Below are 26,528 nucleotides of genomic sequence, written 5' to 3' on the forward strand. Positions count from 1 at the left end.
TTGATTTTTTTCTTTAGAAAATGGAAGACTTTTCATTTTATTGTTATTTTTTAATAGTTTAAATTGATTACAGAATAATATATGTTTAAAATATTTTTTCAAAAATATTTTGTATTAACATTTATTTAAATAAAATAATAAAAAATTAAATATTTTATTATTTTATTCACTTTTAACTTTTTTTTGTTTTTTTATTCTTAATATTAGTCGTTCATGTTATGTATTATATAACAAAAATACAATTATATTAAGTAAATTAGCAATTAATTAGTTAAAATTCATTAAAAAAAAGGAATTCCTAGAATTTTGTCATATAATATAGATATATAATTAAGGCTCATAATTCATATGCTTACAGGGAAGTCCTGTTTGCCGTAGTTTTTTTCTCCTTCTCCTTCCTCTTTTTTTTTTTAAATTTATATTAGGGTTTGGGTGTATCAATTTTTTTTTTGATTTTTTTATATTCACTACTTCGCCTGTCTGGTAATCTGTTGCCGGAGACTTCGACATATGAAGATGCCAGTAAGTACGTTTCTTTGATTGATTTCTGGGTTTTGTTTCTTTGGATTTAAAATGAATATTAAATCTTTGATTGAGTTGAACTGTTTAAAAAACCTATTTTTATGAATGAAAACAACTGCATTTCTGGGTTTTTTGTGTTATTGGACTTGCTCATCATCAATGGTGATGGTTCGACTTATATATATGCATACATGGATTGCCTTCTTCTTGTTTGATGTTTTGTATCTTTGAATTTTATTCTAAAACTCCATGCTTTCCCATCATCCATGTATTTAGAGTAATGAGATCCTTCCTTTGACATTGACGTTTAAGATGTTTAATTAGTTTTCCCAATTAACGTTTGCTTAATTTTCTGGTAATTCCTTAAGTTTAGTCAAAACTTTTGGATTTAGTCATTTTCATCCTTAATTACCTTGATGTGTTTGGGAATTTGTTTTAATGGTAATGTGTCCAATGTTTATCTTTTTGGCATTACTTCATTACAAGGGCATAACTATGTTTTTTTTTTGTGTGCTTCTAGTATTTGTATTTTTTGAGATGTTTGTACACAATTTCGATACGGTCTACAACGCATCATATCGATATGTTCTCGAGGTTTTCCTGCATACTTTCAATGCAAAATTTATTCATTTTTTTCATGCTTTAATTGGATATTTTCTCTAGCTTCATTGTGTGTAATTAATGGCGTCGTAGGTGGCGTTGCTGGTGCTGCTGGCATTGTCCAATGCGATCGAAGTCAATGGAGGAGGGAGAAATCTTGGGTGTGATAATAAGCTCCCATTGCAACCGAGACCCCATAGTGTATCCATCTTGGAATTCGGTGCCGTCGGAGACGGCAAAACTTTGAATACCATTGCCTTTCAAAATGCTATTTTCTATCTCAAGTCTTTCGCCGACAAGGGTGGCGCCCAACTTTATGTGCCTCCTGGTCGATGGCTTACGGGAAGTTTCAGTCTCACTAGCCATCTCACCCTATTCTTGGAAAAGGGTGCTGTAATTCTTGGATCTCAGGTATTTATTTTGCCCGTTTCTTTCTCCATATTTCTATTCACATGTTAGGGGCGATTGTCCGATGATAATACGTGTTGCTAGGTTCAATTTTTAGCTTTGATTTCCTTGAAGACCTGCTTTTCTTCCTTGTTAAGGATCCATCTCATTGGGGAATTGTTGAACCCTTACCATCATATGGTCGAGGAACTGAACTTCCAGGAGGAAGGTATCGAAGTTTGGTGAATGGCTATATGTTGCGTGATGTCGTAATAACCGGTAAGGAGCCGTTAACTTCATTTTCGCTCATGTTGTCTTGGTTGTCTAAAGATAAACTTATGTTTTCCTCTTGCGTTAGGTGATAATGGAACCATAGACGGACAGGGCTCGGTTTGGTGGGGATGGTTCACATCTCATTCTTTAAAATATACTCGCCCTCACCTTGTGGAATTTGTTTCCTCCGAGGACGTACATGTTTCAAACATTACTTTCCTGAATGCCCCTGCCTATAACATTCATCCGGTCTATTGCAGGTTTGTTTTTAATGCATTTCTGATTGCTGAGCTCGTTTTTTAAACTTTTTCTATCTGTCGATAAATGGAGAAGGTTAAATTTCTGTCTGCTCGGAATTTATGCAGCAATGTACATATACACAACATAACAGCCTATGCTCCACCAAGATCACCGTATACCATTGGCATAGTCCCAGGTTTGCGATGTCTAATATCTGATTTTGTTCATTTCGAGCACATTCTGTAGTACAGCTCGAAAATTGCTTTCGCAAGTGCTTAAATCTTCTTTTATCACATTATCCCTCTCGAAAACAACAGTAACTATAGGATTTGTTTAGTTTCTTTTCCAAAAGATTACTGAATCATTCTCTTATTTTTTTGCTTTCAGATTCTTCTGATAATGTTTGCATTGAGGACTGCAACATTAGTATGGGCCATGATGCGATTGCCCTCAAGAGTGGCTGGGACGAATATGGCATTGCCTATGGTAGACCTACCACAAATGTCCACATCCGGTCGGTCCACCTTGAATCATCTGCTGGTGCGTCCATTGCCTTTGGTAGTGAAATGTCAGGAGGCATTGCCAATGTCCAAGTGGAACATGTCTACCTCTACAACTCGTTAAGTGGTATCGAATTTAGAACAACCATGGGTAGAGGTGGTTACATCAAAGAGATCATCATATCGGATGCCGACTTGCTGAACGTCAACACGGCATTTGTTTCCATTGGTGACTACGGTACCCATCCGGATGAGAAATTTAATCCCGATGCTTTCCCGTCTATCAAGAAGATCACACTGCAGAACATCGTCGGCCGAAAGATCAATTCTGCAGGAAATTTCACGGGTATCAAACACTCTCCATTCAATTCAATATGCATATCAAATGTATCTCTGTCAATCAGTCCCACCAGTTCCATTCCTTGGACGTGCTCGAATGTTTCTGGCTATTCCGAGTCTGTCTTTCCAGAACCATGCGACGAGCTTAAGAATATGAATACATCTTCATCGTGTTTCTCCATCTTGATGAATCCCAACGGTGGAAGTGCTCTGGCAACTGCAATCTTACGATAAGTATTCCTTCCAACTAGAAGAGAAAAAAACCACACACGAATAAATCGGAAATCTTCATCTGTCAAATTCTTTTCAATAAGACACGAGTCTAGAATACCTTGGTCGGTTTCGTGTCGGTGTTTTAGCATGTCCTGCAGATTGTTTGTACAGCTTGATTTCTTCATTCTTTTGTAAGTAAATTTTTGTCGGCGGCGGCGAGTACAAGAAAGGGGGAGGAGGGGGTTTGGCTTATTTTTCAGTATTGGTGTCTCTTGAATTCTTTTACTTTTAATGTTTATGGCTTTGATCCAGCTTCAATCACTTTGTATAATCAATTATTTTTCATGTGGATTGGGATCTGCTGAATGAGAGATTCAAAGGGGTCATATTGTGAAAAATTGTCAAATTTGGTTCATTTTATTAAATTATTTTATAAAAATATATCAAGTTAAATTATGATAATAATTTGTAAATTCATATTTCATGCATGATTCTGAGGCAAGTGACAAATTTTGACCAATTATTTATAAAGAAAAAGAGATTCCAATTGGCATAAAACGACGACTGAGATTATCTCTTTTTTTTCTTGTAAATATCTTCATATTTCTTACTGTTAATCTCGGTCGTTTATTTCATCTCATCCAACGCTCTCTAATCTGAATAAAACTACAAAGTTTAAAAAAAATAATTCAATTGTAGTAAATTAAATTTATAAATTCCACATATGAGTAAGCATAAATATTTATATTGTAACACTAGTAATATAATTAATAAATTAATTTTAAATCATATTTCCTTAATATTATTCTTATTTATGACATAAAATTATAAATTAAAAAGTTGTTTAACAAATAAACTAAAGGGTAAAATAAAATGTCAACAAAAAAATTCTTAAATTCTTGAAGAGATAATCATTAGATAATAATCATTTATAAATAAATCATATTTAATCAATGCATATAACAAGAGTTAGTTTATATTACCTATAAAATTAAAGTAATAATAATTATATTAATAATAATAGACTTGTGCTTCATGACTTGATCGTACCCTTTCCGATGTAGTTTTACCATATGCTTTACAAGATCCCCTCTCTACAGGAGACCTGGAGAGGAAAACGATAGCGAGTCATCCCGGGAGACAACGAGTCGCGATGGTTCATCGAGGATTAAACCGATACAACCCTCCCCGTCAGCTTGTTTCCGAGTACTTTGAGCATATTCTACCATGTACTCGTGAGCCTTCAGCTTGCATTATCACTCCATTCTGTAGCTCACTGTGCTTTCTCTGATAACCTTGCATCCCACAGATTCCGGTTCTGGCATCTCAGAGAGTTGTGATCTATTACCTTTGAGCAGGTACCAGCACGATGGCCTGCCCTTCTGAGGCTTTAATGTCAGGGAGTTCACTGATCCTCAAAGCTACTGTTTCTGGTTAGCGGGTACCGGCATCATGGTCTTGAAATCACCAAACTCAACTGTTACAACTCCTTAGCTAGGTTGAAAATTTCTAACACATTATTACATTCAAAATTTTAAAGTATTTTCATGATTGAAAAAGTACTTGAAGAATCACATCCTCGTATTTATATTCAGAATGCGTCGGATGTGCGCCGAAGGCAAGCGTCAAGTACAACAAGTCCGGTTTTTCAACAGAAGGCAAACCTCTATAGCAAATAATGACGAGAATTAAAAGCAACTTTGATCTTCAATGCTTTATAAAAAGCAAAGCATAGATATAGGATAAAGTTCTTCCATTTTTTCATTATGCACAAAAGCTCTAAATACAATAGGAATGCCCACGGATCTAACCGGTTACCGTTTCGGAGGTAGGGTGAAGGTCTTCTTTATGCTTTACTCTCTCGGACCTAACATTATATTGGCATAACCACTACCAATGCACCCCAATTAACTTATAAGTTATCATCAAGAATAGTGGACATCAACAGCCCTTGGAAGAAGTCGCATCTCCTAGCCTTTTCCTCGTGATCCTTGTCCGAAATTTGGGGCGGTTGGGGCTTTCTGTCAACATAAATAAGTGTTAGAAAGTTGGGATATCTGCATCCAATATGGTTAAAATTTTCATCTATCGACAGCAGTGACCTATGTTACTCAAAACTTGGATATCCATAAGTTCACTTTTTTAAAGATTTTCTATGTATCTGAAGAGTTTTGGAGGGTCATATATCCCTATACTCTTGTATGAATATGCGTCCGGCATATGAAGAACCTAAGCCTAAGATACCATAATCTAGTGATTTCCGAGCCGTAACAATAAAACAAACATAGTGTAAGCCATGACATTTCCGAGCCATAATGACTTCACTAAAAGGGGCATAGAGGACTACAAGCAGGCCTGTCATTTTTCGGAGACCAGACAAAGAAACAATAGACCATAACTTTTACCTTTCCGGAGATTCTTTATATAGACCTTTCTTTACTGCACTTGCTTCAGCAATAGGAAGATGTTGCAAGCTTAAAGGGTCATCACCTGGAGGACTGAACATAAATGACGACAATAAAGGGTCGGCTTCAATATTGGAGGAAGAAACAAATGAAGATCCTCCAAGAAGGGCCTGCAAATTTCCTTCTCGCAGTTCTTTTCTCAACATAGAAAATGTCAAATTGGTTCCACCCTTGCGTAATCTCCGCCTGCGCTGCACGTAATGTCCAGTCAAGGAATAACCTAACTGTTCATCAAGGAATGCTTATTCGCAAATAAAGAGACATTCGAACTTAAAAATATGAGAACTGAGAATAACCTTTTTAACAGGACAACAAAGTATAAACTCGGTCGCCCTAAGGACACATACAGTTTGATTCTAAGATAAGAAAAAACCAATGCTCATAAATAACCTTAAAGAAATCTATCATGTTTCACGTGTTGCCTCACACCATGGCGTGCATAATCAAGCACCACGGTGAATATGAAAGCGGGTCAAAGTGTAGCCTTTTAACATAAACAGATGAATACTTTGATGGTTGGACCAGATAACAACTAAACCCACCCAAACAAAATCAACAAAATAAGAGGATATCTTAAGAAATTTCCAATGTTGCATGGTAATGTGGTCGACAATATCAGTTCCGACCCTATTCGCACACACCGGGCAAACCTGAAAAGTTAACGTCGAACCAAACACGTATGAAGTAATATTCAGATGCAATTCTCAAGCAATATCACATGTCCAGCAAACCAAGAACACAAATCAATTTGCGAAAAAAGAGCATCAATGCCTGAAGAATCATAGACCCTAACAATCAAATTAAAAGCTACGCAGCTTAAAAATGCAACATTTATCACTCTAGCAGTAGTAAGATTCACCAACAAAGACGCATAGCTGAGAATATTATAAAAAAAATTCTTATAAAACTTAAATCCCACAAAATTTTCAATCTTCTTTTTTGCAATTATGAACTATTCAAGACACATTTATTCTATTTTGTATACTTCAAAATCCTATAAGAAAAACAAGAATTTCATCAAAAGAAGAAAAAATGGCAGATTCTTGTTGAGAATTAGGGAAAAAGGTACCCCGCTTTTGGTTTTCACGGGATGTTCTTCATCGATGTGATAACAAAGGCCAACAATGTCGAAATCCTCAGCGCAAAACGGACATAAAAACTGCGCCTTCAAATCCTCATCTCCGTCAGTTTCTTCATACCCTCCTCCCAGAAACAGATCTAAAAAAATCATCAACAAACTCAGACCATTTTCATTTCTAATTTTCTCGAGAAACAAACAGCAAAATACTAACCGGATCGTGATTGGCGTCGCCTTGACGTGGATGAAGACGAAGAAGAAGAAGAAGAAGAAGAATTGGAGAAACGAAAGCTCCATGGATTTGACTCCATTTTCCCTAGAAAATAAAGCAACTGCTTCTTTTTCGATCCAATTATTTATCAAAATTAACCAAAAAAATAAAAGCTAAAAAGATGGAAGAAACGATCAGGGGAAAACAGCAGAGAGAGGAGAGACTGTACAACGAGTTTCTGCTATATTTTATGAAACAAATTGCTTCTATTTTCCAAATTGCCCCCTTAAGTTTTATTGAATTATGGAAATGCCCCCTACTTCCATAACCAATTAACCAACACTTGATGAGCAAAAGGATAGTGGTGGGTGGCTGTGATTTCATTACAGGACGAGGACTTAGTAGCGTCACGGAGGAATTTGATTGGCTGTTGGTCAAAACGCGTTTTACTGACGTCGTTTGTTCTGACTTTCCACGTGTCCAACGGGAGCTGTCATTTTCTGTTTTCAGTTGAGACAACGAATGTTGATTGCGATACATTGAAGATTCGCTGGATAAATATTTATAAAGAAAATAGATTCGGGTAAAGTACACAAATGATCTCTGATTATATAGATATTATTTCATTAAATATCTCAATTATTAAAAGTTATAAAATGATCCTCAAATTTAGAATGTTACTTTGTTGAGTCTCTAAACTATTAAAAGTTATAAAATGGTCACCCGACTATTTATTTTGTTCCAAACTCGTCTTTTTTCGTTAAAAAATATATGATATTTTGAGCTGAAAATTAACATGTTGACTGTGATATGATAAAATATGATCTCAAAATTTCAAATGATTATTATAACTCAATCACCATGTTAACGTCAAGCTTAAACAATCGCCAATGTTTTAATGGAAAATGATGAATTTGGAACATAAAGAATAGTCGCATGACTATTTTATAACTTTAAATAATCGAGAAACTTAACAAAGTAACATTCTATAATTGAATGATCATTTTGTAACTTTTAATAGTCGATAGACTTAATACAGTAGTACCCTATAATCGTGGGGGTATTTGTGTAGTTTACCCTGAAACAAACTAAATTAAATTGTTGATTATTAGACATTTAATTTTGTGTTAATATTTAAAAATAATTAATTAGATTTCTTTTAATTGTATCGAGTTTATAAATTGTTTTTTTAGGGTCAGTTTGGTATTATATTTAGGAATTGTTTTTTAATTATTTAATTTAAATATTTAAAATTGTTGTTAAATATGATTTTAAATAATTATTTTTTAATTTAATTTAAAAATATAAAAAAAATGCAATATACATTATGGACAAAATTACTGAAAAATACCCCAAAAAAGACAAAAAGCGTTTTCTCTCCCGGTGCATGTTAGCTGGACTAATAGCGAGTGAAAACGCAGCCTTCTTTCTTCTTGATTTTCTGGTTTTTTTGTTTGATTGTTGATTTCTTCTTTAGGGGTTTTGTTGGGCTATGGATGGAGATTCTCCCACTGATTCGAGGAAGCTTTTTGCAGCAGGTAATGTGCAAGAACTCTCTTTCTTTCCTCCGGCGGAGGTTGATGGTTCGGTTATGGTCAAACCTCCAAATGATGTGTTCAAAGAAGGAATTATGAATTGGAGACATGCTTTGGTGGGCCAATTTGTTGGAGCCATCCCAAATTTTAGCTCTCCGCAAAAGATTATTGAATTGATGTGGGGAAATGTCGCGTCAATCAAGGTTAGTTTGGCCGGTCACAATATGTTCGTGTTTTCTTTTACTAGTTCTTCTGCCAGGGACTGGATTTTAGAAAATGGTCCCTGACATGTTCAACATAAGCCACTGTTTCTTCGAAAGTGGGAACTAAATCTTAAAGAGTTGCATTTCGATTTATTAAGAATGCCAATCTGGATTCAGTTGTTTAATGTGCCTTGAGAATTGTTTTCGAAGAAGGGATTGAGCTACATTGCTAGTGCAATTGGCAAACCTATTCTAATGGACTCGATCACAGCCTCCAGGGAAAGGCTCGAGTATGCTCGGGTATGCATCGAGATTTCTGTTGGCTCTAAAATTCTAGACCACATCGATGTAATGCTCTGTGATGGATCTATTGTTAGCATTAGTTCCCTGGTTACCCGTTTCTTGTGATGAATGTGCTCGATTTGGACACTCGGGGAAGTTTTGCTCTTTTGGAAAAAAAGTAGTGCAAATATGGAAAGCTAAGGGGAAGATCGGGGGTCCTAATGTTCCTAATTCAGGGTCCTCTGTTGATATTTCTTGTTCAAAAGTGGGTGGTTCTAGTAATGGTCCTAGAGTTGACATTATTAATAAAGATCTCCAGGAAAACTCTCTGCCACCCCAAGGTTCTGATCTGGATAGGGGTCATACTGACATTGGTGGTGGTGCTAGTAAAGTTTAGACCTCCTAACCTTCTCAAACTTCTTCTGATGTGGCTCCTGGCCAGGGTAATAACCCTCAGCTGAAGAGATTGAGAGGTATGCCTTCTAAAGAGATAAATAAAACCAATGTGGGTGCCTCGAAGAATAAGTATGAGGTGCTTAGTTCTATTGATCCTAATGCTCTGCTTGGAATGCCTTCTGTGGACTCTGGTAAGAAGCAAAGAGCAACCTCTTTAGGTGTTGAGAAGCTAATGCACGAGCTGAAACTTAAGAAAAAAGAAAATGTGAGTAAAGCTAAGAAAATGGAAGAATGTGGTGGTGCTTCTTCCTCTGTCCCTCCTGTATGCTAGTCTGCTTTTGGAATGTTAGGGGATTTAACAATCCCCTAAAACAAAACAAGATTCTGTGTTAGGCTGTTAAAAATCAGATTGGCATTTTGTGTCTCCTTGAAACGAGAGTTGAAGAGAGAAATTATGGGGCTATCTTGAGCCAAAAATTTGGATTATGGGACTCATGTTGTAACTACAACCATGCTGCCAATGGTCGTATTTGGGTTTTATGGCACAAAAGTATTAGTTGTTCTGTCCTTTCTACTTTCAATCAGAGTGTTTCCATCAGATCATCCTTTGGGGGAAAGTCTTTTTGCATTTCTGCAATCTATGGTTTTAATGAGGGAGGTTCTCGTAAGTTTCTTTGGGATCAGCTAAGGCTTATTGAGAGTACAGTTGGAAATGAGCCCTGGTTGATAGGCGGTGACTTTAATGTCACTCTCAATTCATATGAAAGCTTTGTTCCTTTTAATGTTGCTGCGAGAGGGGATATTTCTGATTTTCCAAATTGTATGGATGAGTTAGGTCTCTCTGACCATCCTTTTACCGACCCCTTATTTACTTGGTCAAATAAACAGCAGGGTACTTTTCTAGCTCGAAAACTAGATCGTGTTCTTGTTAATTCGGTTTGGTTAGGTTCCTTTATTGACTCGGAGGTTGAATTTTTAGCTCCCGGAGATTCTGATCATTGTCCTGCCTTTTTCTGGCTCTTTAAGTCTGCTCTAGTCTCTAGGCCGAAGCCTCCACCCTCGGTTCATGGCTGTTGTTGAAGAATCTTGGCATGCTCATTCTTCAAGAAACCCAACTCAGATTCTATTTTTGAAGCTCAAGAGATTGAAGTGTTGTCTCAAGGAGCTTAATAGATCTCATTTCAGTGATATTTCTGGTTTGGTCAAGCAAAAGAGGGAAGAACTCCAAAAAATTTAGCTGACCAACTTGGATTATGTTGCCATTGGTCAGGCTGTTAGCTTGCAATTAGAGACTGAAAAAGAATTGAAAGTCCTTGAAAGTGCTGAATTGCTTTTTTATAAGCAGAAAGAAAAAGTTGATACTTTTGAGGACATGGCTAATGAGGTGGTTAGGTTCTTTAAAAATCAGTTGGGTATGGTAGATCCAAGTGTCACTGGCTCAAGTGCTTGCATCATTAGGGATCTGCTTGGCTATTCTCTTTTTTTGGGGGCTGCTGATTCTCTTTACAGTGAGGTCACTGACTTGGAAATCAAGGATTCTATTTGGGGGCAAGGGAATGATAAATCCCCTAGCCCTGATGGTTACAATCTATTTTTCTTCAAGGATGCCTGGTCAATTATTGGTGATGATTTCAAAAATGCTATCAGGTTTTGTTTCAATGAATCCTTTATTCTCCCTTCCTTTAATGCTATTGTTATAGTTATTGTGCCAAAAATCCCAAACCCCTGCTATGTTAAAGACTTTAGGCCTATTTCGCTTTGCTCGATTATCTACAAGACTGTGACTAAAATCCTAGTTAACCATTTGTCTACTGTTTTCTCTGGCATGGTTTCATTTAATCAATCCGCTTTTATTAAGGGTAGGAACATAGTTGATAACAACCTTATAGCTCAAGAGATTGTTAGGGGATATGACAGGAAAAATAATTCCCCAAGATGTGCCTTGAAAGTCGATTTACAAAAAGCGTTTGATTCTTTAAATTGGAAGTTTGTTGGTATTATTTTTTATGCTTTGGGGTTGCTTGAGAGATTCATTAATTGGATATGGGCCTGCTTTACTAATCCTAACTATTCAATCGTGCTTAATGAAAGTCTAGTGGGATTCTTTAAGGTTGTTAGGGGTGTCAGGCAGGGAGATCCTCTTTCTTCCTATCTCTTTGTCTTAGCTATGAACGTCTTATCTAGCTTGTTAAACTTGGCTGCCATGAATGGAATTTTTCATTTTCATCCTAGAAGCAGGAAGATAAAACTCACTCATTTGTGCTTTGTTGATTACCTCCTTATATTATGCAAGGGCACCATTGACTCCATTGTTGGTGTGCAGTCTGTCCTTGATATGTTCTATTCTTTATCTGGATTGAAATTGAATGCTAATAAATGTGAGTTGTTCTCTACTGGAATCCCTCTTGCCCAGTGCGATATCATTCATGAGATTACTGGATTTAGACAAAGAATTCTCCCCGTGAGATATCTCGGAGTTCCCCTCGTGACAAGGAAAATTTCAATTCATGATTGCCAAGGTCTTGTTGATAAGATAAGAGCCAAGTTTAATACTTGGGCCAACAAACATCTAAGCTTTGATGGTAGATTGCAGCTTATCCGGTCTGTTATTTTTAGCATAGCAAATTATTGGTATAGACATGTATTTCTTCCTCAAGTTGTAATCAAGAAAATTGAACAGCTGTAATCAAGAAAATTGAACAGTTGTGTTCTTATTTTTTCTTGAAATGAGCTGACTTATCTGCAAGAGGTGCTCGACTGAGTTGGAAGCATGTTTGTTTAATGAAATCTGAAAGGGGTTTGGGTGTTATTGATTTAGAGGGCTGGAACAAGGCCTGCTCAGGGCTTTTGATCAGGAAGATGTTGGCCAATGATGGTTGGGTCCTTGCTTATGTTATTAAGAACTTGGATTTTTGGCAAATGTGTGTCCCTGTTAATGTCAGTTGGAGCTTTAAGAAGATCCTGGAAATGAGACCTGTTATGTCTCAGTTACTTGCTGGTTATGCTGCTGATCTTAGCACTAGGGAAATTTGGGAGAAGCTGCGTACTCAAAGCCCCAAGGTCGCCTGGCACTGGTTAGTTTGGTTCCCAGGGCGTGCTCCTAAGCAAAGCATTATCTTGTGGATGACCATTTTAGATAGGCTCCCAACTCGTGCTAGACTATCAAGTATGGGAGTGAATCTTGAAAACGTTAACTGCTTATTCTGTGGCTTGGTTGCTGAGACTAGAAGCCACTTGTTCTTTGGTTGCTGCTTTGCGAAACATTTATGGGGCAAAAATTCTTTCCCTATGCGGGATTGTTCGTGATGTGAGGAGCTGGGATGGGGAGCTAGCTTGGGTTGTACAACTCCTTAGAGGGAAGTCCTTTATTGTTCAAGTGATGAAGCTTGCTTTTGCAAGCCATGTGTACTGTATTTGGAGGGAGCGAAACTCCAGGCCGTTTGGAGGAAGGGGTAGAAGTGTGGGTGAGCTCTTGTATGACAACCAAGAGATCATTCAAATTCGTTTTCAAGGATGTTCCAATAGAAGGGCTGACTCGAGAAATGTTTTCCTTTGCATGAGCTGGGGTATTTTGTGTTAGTATCCTCCGCTTGTTCCTTCTTGTTCTAGCTATGTTATTTGTGTTTATGTAACGTACTGTTTGTAGCAGGCTCACCTGCTTTCTTGGGTAATGAAATGGAATTATCCAAAAAAAATTACTGAAAAATAGATGTTGAAAAAAACTTTAAGACTATAGGGATAAAGATTAATTATTTAAATAATTAGTGAAATTCACCAATCTTATTCAGTTGTCGTCTCTTACATTCGACTTTCATTACAGACTTTTAAAATTGAGTAAACTACATCGGTGATCACCTAACTATAACTCTTTTTCATTTTTGATCACTATTTTGAATTTTTTTTAATCCATACACCTTAACTATTTAACGAAGGAGGTGATGTGACAGTTAAAAAACTTGGTATGATTACACATTTAGTCCTTGATATTTATACATTCAATCAATTTGGTCATAATTTAAATCAATTAAATGAATTCATACATTAGGTGCTCGTTGTTCTCTATTCCTAATAAAAACACATATTCTTAATTCTCACAAATAGGAAATAAAGCAAAATAAAATCTAACATATTAAAAAGTAAATAAAACACATGCTCGTTGTTCTCTATTCCTACATGCCTAAAGTTTAAGGATTAGATTGATTGAATGTACAAATATTGAGGACTAAAAGTATAATTATATTAAGTTTTTTTTACTACTAGGTCACCTCTTTTGTTAAATATTAACTGTCAGTGACTGTATTAAATGCATTTAAATAGTTGAGTAATATGATTAATAAAAATTTAAAAATAATGACAAAAATATTAAGGGTTCTTTCTGTTGTATGATTCATCTTGGAATACCCAAAAGAAAAGGAAAAAACTCATGCGATCCACTAATATTATCCCATGTGCAATTAACAATTTATTGATTTGATCAATCCGGTCCATGGTATGTAGCTATATATAAAATGGATTATGGTCACCAAAATCGAACGGGAGTTAATAGTTGAGGGACTAAAATCAAATGGATTAATAATGTTAGGGATTAAAATCGAACGAGAGTTAATAGCTGAGGGACTAAAATCGAATGGATTAATAATGTTAGGGATTAAAATCGAACGGATCAATAACGTTAGAGATCATTCTCCCTTAATTTTTAAATTGGTGATCAAAGTCGATCAGATCGAAAACATAGAGAATTATCTGTATAGTTTACCCTTTTATTAATTGTGCATACTCTAAAATTGCATTTGTATTCGTCTCATACAAAATTTGTGTTGTTAATATATATTTATCCCTTAAAAAATTTACACATCACCACTGACTTCATAATAACGTAGTTCAGATAAAAATATCGAATATATAAGTTCAAATTATGATTTGTGAATAAAAAATTTTGATAAAAAATTGTTCATATATTAATATTTTGTAATATCTAAATACAAATCAATTAATAATAAATCTAATATTACGTAATAATTAAAAGTGGTGAGAAGAGAGCATATATCCCACTAATCACATCGTCTAGCTAAATACTTAAGTTTTTTTAGGGTTAAGGGTCATCTTTACTCTTATTGTAGATATAATTTATCATTTTCGCTCTCATGATATTTTCACATTAATTTTATCCATAAAATTATTTAATTGCATCATTCTATACTCTACCCTTAACTTAAAACCCTAAATTATAAACCCTAAATTATAAATCATAAGTTTTGGTTTATAGTTTAGGGTTTAAGGTTTATATGATATGTGATTATGGTTTAGGGTTTATACTCTAGGGTTTTAAATTTAGGAGTAAGATATAAAATGATGCAATTGAGCAAGTTCGATGGCTAAATTGATGTGAAAATACGATAAAGGTGAAAGTGATAAATTATATATACTACATGGGTAAAAGTTAATCTTTTACCTTTTTTTATTAATCAGGGTAAGTATAAAATAGTAATTAGTTAAAGATAACTCTCATACTTTAATATTTTTGGTGCTCAAATCCTCTCTGATGTACTTAATTATTTTTCAAATAATTTTATAAAATCAAATTGAGTCAAAATCTATGGAGTATCATTTGGTCAAAACTTTTATATGAGATGTTGAGAAAATATATTGGCTCGTATGGGGTTTCGTCGGAATTATTTATGGAGATTGAGTGAATTTCATAGAATCAGAGAAGACGCCAAAAACATAATGCATCTTTCCTATTGTTCATCCAATTACAACGTCAATACTTTCAAAATAAAAAGACAAAAGACACACTACAATCATCACGTTTTCTCAAAGACGCATAGTAATTTCGACATCCTCGTACGAATATTATAGTATTCATCCTACCTTTAAAAATAATTTCGATAAGATCCTATACGAGACCATATAATTTTTTCGACACCCCAATAAAAAAAAGTTTTTGCCAAGTACCGTTTGTAATGTTTTTACCCACTCAATTTCATACTCGATTTCCTTTTGTTTTTCAGTGTAGAACGGGCGTGTTAAGAAGGGGAAGTTCTACAGTGCGGTAGGCTTAAAAACGGCTAAAATAAGGCGTTACCGGTTTTTTTATCGTTTAAATAATAAAACTGGTAAAAATTACCTAAATTTTTCTGGTAATTACTTAAAATATTATGTTAATCTGGTCATTTTTTAAGCCTAATAATGTTTTCGGTATTTTTTTTTGAAAATCCGATAAAAAACACCCAATAATAACAAAACCGGTAACTTCTAATAATGTTTTCGGTAATTTTTACCAATTTTATTATTTAACACAATAATAAAACCGATAACTCTTTATTTTAACCGTTTTTTAGTCTGTCTCACCGGAGGTACGCACGCACACTGCAAAAGCGTAGGCCCGCCATCTCTCGGCGTTGGTTTTCTCATTTTTTGTATTTTAGTTAACGGTGGGACCCACTCAATGGCCCACAAGGGACAGCACCACGTGTCCTTAATGATCATCCACACGTAAACATCTGATGATCCTCTATGCTGACGTGGACATCTAAAGTACGACAGTGGTCCCTCTTTTTCTTTGAAGGTGGGCCCTTCTAACACTTGTCTCAGTCATCTTAGTTGGATCTAGTAATAGTGGTGTCTATTTTTCTTAAATTACACCCCACAGTCATCTATTTTTAAGATTGTTATACTTTGGCCATTCAAATAAAAATATACGTTTTAATCATCGCCTTTGAGAAATGTTTTTATTTTTGTTATTTTGTCGTTAAATCAAATAAAAATATATATTAATTATATTTTGACACTTCTTTGAAATTGATTTTTAAGTTAATTAATATTTTTAATAATTTAGAGTGATTATAAGATAATATATTATGTACTTTCTTAGCTTTATTATAACACACATACACATCATACAAACATAATATGCTCGAATCAAAATCCTTTAGGAGGCGTTTGGATGAGGGAATGTGGGATTCCCATTAGAATGGAATCCACATTCTCCCGTTTGGTTAGCCCGAGAATCTCATTCCCGGTAATATAAGATTATCAATAGTGGATTTTTAGGGTATATTATCGGGAATGTCATTACCTCATTTTCCTTAGGTATTGTCGGATTACCGGCGTTTTGGACTAAAATGCCCTTAATTATTTTCTTCAAAAATATCATTCTTTTGTCATTGAATAATAAAAATTCTACGAATGCTAAATTACAAATTTATCCTTAAAATATTTTAGATTTACAAAAAAGTCTATAATTAAAATTTTATATGAAGTTCAGGGGTTAAAATAAAATTTTACCCTTTCATTAAACCTTTTTATATTTTTATTTTTGTAAAAAAATTATATAAATTTTATGAATTTAAATCTTTTAAATAAAATATATAAATATTTTCTAACTTCTTAAAAAATAAATATAATAAGGACAATTTGGTCAAATATACATTCCAATAATTTTTTATTCATTTAATCAAACACGATAATCTTACATTCCTGCTAAACCAACCAAACACAAAATACAACATTCCCAGTAATCCTTTTCCCTGATAATCTTACATTCCCACCGGTAATCTTACATTCCGTGAACCAAACGCACCCTTAAAGATAATAACATTCCCTTTTATCACCGACACTATTTAATATGTTCAATTAATTGATATTTTCATGTCATACAACTATAGATAGACGTGGATCGGATGAATTTTTAGTCAACTCAAACTCTATCGAGTATACTCAATCTGATTTAGGTTTAGGAAGGTTTCATCCAAATCTATTTTTTTTATAATGTGAACACGTATACTAATAATACACATACATATTATTATATCCTAAAAAATATTTGTGAAATAAATATAATTTTAATATTAATTCGATAAATAAATAACAAAATAAAGTAAAAGTAAAAATTTGTTATAAAGATAAGTGTAATTAATTCTAAATCAATTACTCTAAATTAAAAATAGTAAAAGACAAAAAAGAGGGGGGGGGGGGGAAAGATCTACTGAATGAATCATAAGAGTGCAAAAACAACATAGCCAAAGAGACCTATATCTATGAAGGTGGATAACAAGACACGTGGCAAATCGGGGGAGAAAGAGATAAAAAGATAAAAATTTAATAATAATAATAATAAAAGCTTAGTCACTCAAGAATTTAGGAGTTTTTATTTTTAAAAAATCGTTCAAATATTATAATATTATTTGTCATATATTATTTTTTAAAATTTTACCGATTTAATATATATTTTTTATAATGTACATTAGGTGAAACACGTTTTTATTTAGGTAAACCAAGTCACGTTTTCTGAAACGTATCTTCCAAAAGAAATGTTGATATGGCACCAAGTCGAAAGACGCCTTTCAAGGAGCGCCTCTTCCTATCATTCTTAAAAGCATTTTAAAAATATATGTTTTAAAAAATTAAAATTATTGAGACTAACATTATAATTTAATACATACTAGTTTCATTAGTTGAAGAGCTTTATGGGTTAGCTTATATAGACACGTTAGAGTGTTTAAGTTATGTTTTTTGACAATGTAAGATAAAATTAAATATTTTTATATGTTAATATATTTAAATAATTACACTAGGTTAATATTTATTATTAAGGTTTATACTAAATTAATCATATTCAATAAATAATATATTTATATGTCAATGAAATATTTTTAATTTGTGTTACATAAATTTTTTGAAATGATAATTAAAAAATAAGTATTTAAATATATTAACATATAAAAAATATCCAATCTTAATTAATATATACCTTAATAATAAATATTAATCTAATGTAATATAACAATAGTGAATAAGTATATTTATTAGATACAGAGATAAAAAAGTTAAAGAATACACCTTTTAACTTTTATCTCACATTATCAAGAAATACAACCCAAACACTCTAATGTGCATATATAATCTAATGTATTATAACACTTTTATCTCGTTGAGTTCTTCAACTCATAAAATTAATATGTATTAAATTATGATGTTAGTTTTTATTGTTTTATTTTTTTAAAAAATTTTAAAACATATTTTTTAAAATAATTTTAGAGATGATATGACCCTGAAAGACGTATTCCTTAAAACATGTATTCTAATATGGAACCATGTCAACATCCTAGAATGCGCCTTCTGTCAACTTAAGTAAAGACGTGTTTCATGTAATGCGTCTTATCAAAAGAGTATTAAATTAATAAAATTTAAAGAAACAATGTTTAACAGGTAATATTATAATATTTTAATAATTTTTAGTTAAGAACTTCACGAATATAACTTGACAGAGAGAAAATAGTTGAACTGTTCAATCAAAATCAGAGCTCATTCCCCCATAATAATAATAGTAATAATAATTAAACAAAAACTAAAATATAATTTTTACTATCTATTATGGTAATTATACTAAACTTTAAAAATTATAAATATAATTGGCTTATTTAGAAAGAAATTATTAATATTCTTTTTAGGAAAATAAGTTAAGTAAGAAATTATTTAGAAAATTATAGCAATTGTTATTAATTTGGTAAATAAGATAGAGTTTGTGGACATTTTTTTACCATTAAAAACAAAAGTAAAACAGTAATTTTTTTTAATTTTTAATTTAATTTTTTAACTTTTGACATGTGCTTAGAGTAGATTTGGATATGTGGAGTTGGTTAACTTCATGTGTGAGCTGGATCCACTCCCCAATGACTGACCCACTTTTAAATAAAAAAAATTTAAAAGAAATTTCATTGAATATTTTATTCAAATAAAATAACTATTAATTCCAGGAAGAAAAAAAAAAACCAAAACTTAAAGATGAGACATGCAAATCTCTTCATCTTGAATCTCTGTTTAGGGAAATTCTTTATCTTTCAGTTCAAATCTTTAACTCATCAACTTTGGGGTTCTTTGGGTTTTCAATTATGCATCAAACTATCAATCTGCTTAGTTCATGTTTAAGCATGTGAAAACCCAGCATCTTTGTGCAAAATTTCTCCCTTTTTCTTTGTGTTTGGAATTTGGATCGGTATTTTGAGAGATGAATACAAGTAGTGGGAAGGGATATATGTCAACAGCCAGCTCTAGTGCTGGCTGGAAAGCTGCAGATACAGCAGCAACCGCTGTTGATCAGTTTCCCGCTGGTTTGCGCGTTCTCGTTGTTGATGATGATCCAACTTGTCTTATGATCTTGGAGAAGATGCTGAGAACTTGTCTCTACGAAGGTATTTCTTCCCCAGGTCGTCTTTAAATATTTTGTTTGATTACTAATTTTTTTATTTTTGGAGCCATGGTTTTGTGTTTTTGATTAATGGTTGTTTTTCTTGTTCTTGATGTTGTTGAATTTTGTTTTTGGAAAAACAAAAGGGAAAAGAAATGGATCTTTGTTTCCTAGATTTGGCAATAGTTTTAACATTTTTTAAGACTCTGAGCTATGATTTTTGTGTCAGTTTAGTTTATGTTCGACGAATTGCTTCAATGAACTAGTTTGTCTTGATCTAGTGGATATGTAAAACGCAGATGCATCTTGTTTGGAGCTTAAGGGGTTGATTTTTCATTTGATTTGTGATGGTTTTATTTTTCAGTTACCAAATGCCATCGAGCAGAGACTGCATTATCTATGCTAAGAGAGAACAAAAACGGGTTCGATATCGTTATCAGCGACGTCCACATGCCTGACATGGACGGGTTCAAGCTTCTCGAGCATATCGGTTTAGAGATGGATCTCCCCGTTATCAGTTAGCACACATTCTTATCATATTTCATAGATGTTTGATATCGAGATATAACCGCTATGAATTCGAAATTTTGAAGTGATTTCGACTTGTATTTTCTGCAGTGATGTCTGCGGATGATGGACAACATGTCGTTATGAAGGGTGTTACGCACGGTGCCTGCGATTACCTAATCAAACCGGTTCGTATCGAGGCGCTGAAGAACATATGGCAACACGTGGTTCGGAAGAGGAAGAACGAATGGAAGGACTTTGAGCAATCGGGAAGTGTAGAGGAAGGAGATCAGCAGCTAAAACAATCGGAAGATGAGGTTTACTCTTCCTCTGCTAATGAAGGGAATTGGAAAAGCTCGAAACGTAGGAAGGATGATGAAGATGAAACCAACGAGAGGGATGATACATCAACGCTAAAGAAGCCGAGGGTTGTTTGGTCTGTTGAGCTCCATCAACAGTTTGTCGTAGCAGTTAATCAACTAGGCATCGACAGTATGAGTCTTTATCCTGTTTCTTTCTATTTCGCTGAATTGCTTTTTAAATTAACTTCAAGCACTGCTGTCTTTCCCCTTGTATGATTTTTCTGGTTGGTCTTCTAATATAGAGGCTGTCCCGAAGAAAATTTTGGAGTTGATGAACGTTCCCGGACTTACCAGAGAAAATGTTGCCAGCCACCTTCAGGTTGGTTGAAGTTCACCAAATGCCCGAACTTTTTACTTGCCTGCATCTGCATTTAATAAATTCTAATTACTTGAATTAAATTGTTATCGTGTGATCAGAAATATCGCTTGTATCTTAGACGGTTAAGCGGGGTATCGCCTCACCCGAGTGATCTGAATAACTCTTTTATGAGTCCCCAAGATGCAACTTTCGGGTCGCTTTCTTCGCTCAATGGGCTCGATCTTCAAACTCTTTCTGCCACTGGTCAGCTTCATGCACAAAGTCTTGTCACACTCCAAGCAGCAGGGCCTGGTCGGTCGACTGGTAAATCAGGCTTACCTGTGCCTCTCGTTGATCAAAGAAACATTTTTAGCTTTGAAAACCCGAAGTTAAGATTCGGAGAAGGGCAGCAACATGTGAACAATAATAAGCAAATGAATTTACTACACGGAATTCCGACAACCATGGAACCGAAGCAGCTTGCCGGGTTGCACCACGGTGCCCAATCAATGGGAAACATGAATATGCAAGTCACTTCCCATGGTCAGCAGAGTAGCCAAAATAATTCGTTATTGATGCAAATGGCTCAGCCACAGGCTAGAGGGCAGATGCTCAATGATTCCAGTCTCGGTCATGATCCGAGACTTGTCTCACCGATGGGGCAGCCTATATCATCCAACGGAATTGCTGCCAACGTCCCTACTAGAAATGGAATTCAAGAAAATATCAGAGCCCCTAGTTATAATCTGGTTTCGCAGAGCTCTTCGATGTTGAATTTCCCCATGAATTACGCTTGGGAACTACCCGTTAACAGTTTCCCTCTTGGAAGTACACTGGGGATTTCTAGTCTCACACCCAAAGTAGATTTTCAGGAAGCTGATATATTTAACGATTTGAATCAACATAAGCCCCAAAATTGGAAGCTGCAGAATGCAGGGATGACGTTCGATGCCTCTCGGCATTCGAACTCTCTTCAAGGCAACCTCGGTCACACCCAACCAGTTTTAGTTAAACAAGGATTTTCGTCTGGTCAAGTGAACGGACAGAACAGGAATGCACCCGTCGTAAGCAAGGCAATGTTCTCATCCGGAGATAGTACGGGGCAAGTAAATGCGCAAAATGGTAATCAATGTCTTAACTCCCTTCTTGTTGACGGTACCATAAGGGTCAAGTCCAAGACCCCTATCAGTCTATACCCCGATCACTTCGGACAAGAGGATCTCATGAGTGCTCTTCTGAAACAGGTTGGTTTCCTTTTCCTCTTCATTCACGTACATGAATCAATGGGGATTGTTAACTAAACATTCGGTGTGTTTCATTTTCCTGGCAGCAAGACGCGGCTGCACCAGCTGAACACGAATTCGATTTTGATGGTTATTCCCTCGACAATATTCTGGTGTAGGGCAACTTCCATTCTCAAGTTCTCTTTGTGAATCAACGGGGATATTCACTTAACACTAAACTGCATCTTCCTCCTGTGAATATCATGTTGTGCCAGTTCGTTTTGAACGTAACAGGTTCGGGAAAACGGATAATTCCGGATCGATCCGTTACCATTGGACGATAATTACGACTTCTGTAAGATACGTCCGCATGATACGCAAAGGCGATCGTGCGGAATTTTTATTTTTATTTTTTCGGTAATGAAATCTTGTAGGAAATAAAACTAACTTTTGGGTGTGCTTTTCTAAGCATTGTTTTTAGTCAGGAGCAGATCATAGGAGACTCTTCTTTCTCCAACTCTAATAACAGATGAAGTTTGATCTTCTGTTTTGGCTTCCATTTTTATATTTTCCGTGCACATTCTATCGGTTATATTCGGAATTCGTGATCGTCTCTTCTAATAACCTCATCGTCGATATAGGATTCATGGTTCCTTACGCTCCCTTCTGCACATGTCGCCATCGCTACTTCATCGACTCGAACTCAATTTAATTCGATTATCTCGACTCAAACCCTATAGGAAAGTGTCACCATCCCATGAATATAAATGGTGTTTGAGTTTGGAATTAATGGGATTTCTTTTGAGTCAATTTAGTGAAACATATAGAGAGAGTTGAAACTTGACAATTCACCAACTGGTTTATAAATACAACGTTCCTGTCATTGCTAAAGAAAATTTTGGGTACTAGTCCTTACATTTTACTCAACACCATTGTTTTAGCAATTGTAACTGATGTGTTGTTTTGTTTTTCAAAAGGAATCAATCAATTAAAAGAATCAATTTAGTAGTTACTAAAATTGACCAAAACTGATAGTTTAGGTACTAAACGCGTTAAGTTTTTAGCGGCAGATACTAAAATGAACTGAAAACTAAATGTTAGGTAGGTTTTGAACAAAATTGAAAATTTAGGTACTAAAATAGGTCAAAGTTGATAGTCTAGATACTAAATACGTAGTTTACCCTTTAAATTTTTTTAACCTCAATCAACGCTGTCTTTTGTTAGATGGCCTTTATATCATCTAACAATATGATTTACAAAATTAATCAAGTGACTCAACTGTAACTTTTTGAAATATGATGACCCATTTGTAAACATACAAATATAAAATGACATATTTTGTAATTTGACCAACAAATGATTTAACAACATATTGACTTGATTGCTACACTCGATTAATTAAATGGCTTGGTTATAAATTTTTAAATTAAGGTGAGCTAATTATAAACATACTAATAATAAAGTGATCTGTTAATATAATTTACCCCTTTACATTAAGCATCATTAATTAAGAAGTATTATCATAGATTCAAGCTGATTTGACTTTCAATTGACCCATCAAAAAGAAAAAAGTGAACAAAAGGGACCGACACTCTTTCATGCTGTCTTTTGGTCACAAGCCATCTCCTTAGCGGGCCCCACGCCCGATACTTTGTGCAAAATTAAAAAAAGGGGCTTCATCTCTTCCTATATTTCTTAAACCCCCCACCGAACCAGCCTGGAAAGTTCGCTCATTTCTCCTCGCCCTTTGCTAAAATTTAGCTGATAGATTTACTTAAATAAGGGTGTATTTGGTTCGGTTCGGTATTTTATTAAAATATAAATCAAATCGTATTTTGTGGGATTAAAACATAGGAACCGAAATCGAGTGACATAAAAACTACAGTTTTCAGTTCGGTTCAGATCAATTCGATAGTTTTTTACTGTTCAATACTTTTCAAATTCAACCTTCAAAAAAATTTAAAGCTTAAAACAAGTACAAATATATAAATTTAAATTTATAGAAAAATATTATTAGTTTTAAAATTTTATTTATTTAAATTTGTATTATAATGAATTTAATATGAATGTGTTTTAGATGTTTATTTTCTTTATTTTTTTATTAAGTTTAATTCGGTTCAAACGATTTTCATATAAAAAATTAAAACCGAAACATAAATTAAAAAAACTGAATCGAATCGAATAGTCTGATTCAAATCAATTTTCCGGTTTTCTCGATACCCATATGTTTAAATATAATATTTTTTATTATATTCTCTATTTCAATAATAATTGAAGATGGATATTGTTTTTTGTATTTAATATTTTAAAATAATAAATTCTGATAAATTAACCACGTGTAACTCGACACGAGAAAAACGTCACGAAACATAACAATACATTAATTAGTACGGTCGTGTAATTTAAACCAAAGTGTGAAAAGTTCATGGATGGGTAGGTTTTATCGTATATCTAGTGACGAAATTCATCTTTATTCATTAAAGAATTTGATTTCATCCCTAAATTATAACTATAATTTTACAATAGTCCTCCAACTTTTAAATATTTTAATTTTATCACCAAATTGTGACCTTCATTCAAAATTAGTCTCCAAAATTTTGAACATTCCTTGTTAATAAAATCGTTAGACCAAATTATATTATTTTCTGTTTGCAAAAAAAAACCAAATTTTAGGTTAAACTATTATTGAAGCTAATTACATATTTGGATGGACTTGGGGATGAAATTTGAATATTCAAAAGTTTGGGGACTAATTTAAAAAGAGAGTCATAGCTTAGGGAGATTATTAGAATGCTTAAAAGTTTAAGGAATAATTAGAATAAGAGTCATCTTTTGAGGATGAAAATAGAATATTCAAAATTTTAAGGCCCATACTCAAACAGAAAGTAACCTAAATTTAGTTTACCCATACTCGATCCAACCTAAACTTTGACCCAATTTTAACCAGATAACTGAGTTTGAATGAATAAAATAATTTTGTTTATTATTATATAATTTTAGAATTGATAAATAATAAAATGATATATGTTTTATTCTATTTTTCATTATACTACTAGTTAACCACCACTTCTAGTACTAGTTTAATTATTCAATATAATCTTTCCTTAGTTAAAATACCATCTATATGTATGATAAAATGAATTCCTACTCTGAATTTGAATCGTTACAATATATATTCACGTAAATTTATTAATTTTAAAGATTTATTGATTCAATTGATTAAAATTAAAACTTCTAACTCTGCATTTGAGACACGACAATATGATTACAGTATATATTCATATAAAATTCTTAAATTATAAGTAATTAAGAGAAGCATCAAACGTTATGACGACAAAAGTAACAACGATTGATTTCAAAATCTAAATATTGACTCGAAAATTTGAAGGTTGACTTTAATTGAAACCGATTTGAATTGACCAAAAAATCTAATGATTGACCCGAACTGATATTCACTCGACCTGAAGCCAACCATTCTGATATTAACATGACTCGAAAATCAACCGATCCGATTTTGGCTTGACTTAATACCCGACCCGAATTGTATTTCCATAGACCCGAATCAAATTCGATCTGAACCTAAACATAAACCGAAATAATATAGACCTGAAATAACCTGATTCGAATGACTCGATTATATCTAGTTTTAAATAGAGGTGAGTATACGGGTTACCCGTCCGTTTAGCCCGCGGATTTTGACGGTGCGGGCTTAAATGGAGCGGTTTAAAAAGCCCACAATTATAAACGATTTTAAATTCTAAGGCCCGCGGCCCGTCCATTTAACTCGCGGGTTAAACAGGCTTACCCGCGGCCCGTTAAATAAAAATAATTTTAAATGTTTTAAATGCAATAAAAAATAATGATCCAACTTGCTACACCTTTAAAAATGATCCAGTAACTTGAAAAGGAAGGTAGCACCGCTAAAAAATTAAATAATATTTAAATTTTATTTTAAATAGCTGGAAATGATTATAAAATAATATATTTTTTAATTTTTTAATCATTAATATATATATATAACGATATAATTACTTAAACTCAAATTAAAAGAAAATAATATTCACTTATATCACCAAATTGAAAAACAAATAAAACAATAACCATATTATATTTTTATAAAACACGATTATTCAATTCTATAATATGAAGACACAGAAGTGTCTGGAAGCAGAAATTCAAACAGAAAAACTCAACAAAGTCAAACATTATACAAATCTAACAAATTTTATTTTGTAAAAGTCTTTAAAAGTTGAAAAGTATGTTTTCAATTTTTTATTTTACTTTTTTTTAATCCAAATATTACGTGTCATGTGATATATTATTAAAATATTACGTGACTTTTTATAATTAAAGAACGAAATAGATAACATACTTCATGAAAAAAATAAAAGTCAAAATTAAATAAAAAAATCTTTAAATACCAAAGTGATAATGATGTAAATTTTATAAGACTAAAATACTATATAAATCTTTTAATTTTTATTTTTTAAAATGAAGAATATTTTGATACATTGTAAATGAAAAAAAAAATCAAACAGCGGGTAGAATTATGACAAATGTACTAATAAATTTAAGAACTACAATGGTTATAAGTAACATCATATTTATAGGTAATTTATTTTCTTTTTCTATAAAATTCTTTAAGTTTATTTTTTCTAAAATTTTATAAATTTTAAATTAAGCGGACTATTGCGGGCTTCGCGAG

The 26,528-nt window shown here is 33.5% G+C and overlaps 3 protein-coding genes across 3 annotated transcripts; 2 read left to right on the forward strand and 1 right to left on the reverse strand.

Annotated features, from left to right (window-relative positions):
* The first annotated feature begins 410 nt into the window (after positions 1-410).
* On the forward strand, positions 411-3,116 carry LOC120175096 (probable polygalacturonase). The gene is made up of 6 exons (XM_039181800.1): positions 411-522; positions 1,216-1,533; positions 1,668-1,788; positions 1,868-2,042; positions 2,148-2,218; positions 2,410-3,116. The coding sequence occupies exons 1-6, from the start codon at positions 511-513 to the stop codon at positions 3,093-3,095; spliced, it is 1,383 nt and encodes a 460-aa protein (XP_039037731.1). The 5' UTR covers positions 411-510; the 3' UTR covers positions 3,096-3,116.
* A 1,683-nt stretch (positions 3,117-4,799) lies between these two features.
* LOC120175097 (protein DEHYDRATION-INDUCED 19 homolog 4-like) lies at positions 4,800-26,396 on the reverse strand. Its single transcript, XM_039181801.1, has 9 exons — positions 26,386-26,396; positions 12,958-12,966; positions 11,520-11,525; positions 10,251-10,257; positions 6,832-6,981; positions 6,609-6,757; positions 6,112-6,189; positions 5,480-5,736; positions 4,800-5,095 (listed from the first exon to the last, which is right to left on the reverse strand). Exons 5-9 carry the CDS (start codon positions 6,926-6,928, stop codon positions 4,987-4,989), a joined length of 690 nt encoding a protein of 229 aa, XP_039037732.1. The 5' UTR covers positions 6,929-6,981; positions 10,251-10,257; positions 11,520-11,525; positions 12,958-12,966; positions 26,386-26,396; the 3' UTR covers positions 4,800-4,986.
* Positions 19,166-22,369, forward strand: LOC120175095 (two-component response regulator ARR1-like). Its single transcript, XM_039181799.1, has 6 exons — positions 19,166-19,437; positions 19,798-19,950; positions 20,052-20,432; positions 20,545-20,621; positions 20,720-21,844; positions 21,931-22,369. The coding sequence occupies exons 1-6, from the start codon at positions 19,254-19,256 to the stop codon at positions 22,000-22,002; spliced, it is 1,992 nt and encodes a 663-aa protein (XP_039037730.1). The 5' UTR covers positions 19,166-19,253; the 3' UTR covers positions 22,003-22,369.
* Positions 26,397-26,528: the final 132 nt, after the last annotated feature.

This window comes from Hibiscus syriacus, unplaced genomic scaffold, assembly GCF_006381635.1.
Source record: "Hibiscus syriacus cultivar Baekdansim isolate YM2019G1 unplaced genomic scaffold, ASM638163v2 tig00112159_pilon, whole genome shotgun sequence".
Taxonomy (NCBI): domain Eukaryota; kingdom Viridiplantae; phylum Streptophyta; class Magnoliopsida; order Malvales; family Malvaceae; genus Hibiscus; species Hibiscus syriacus.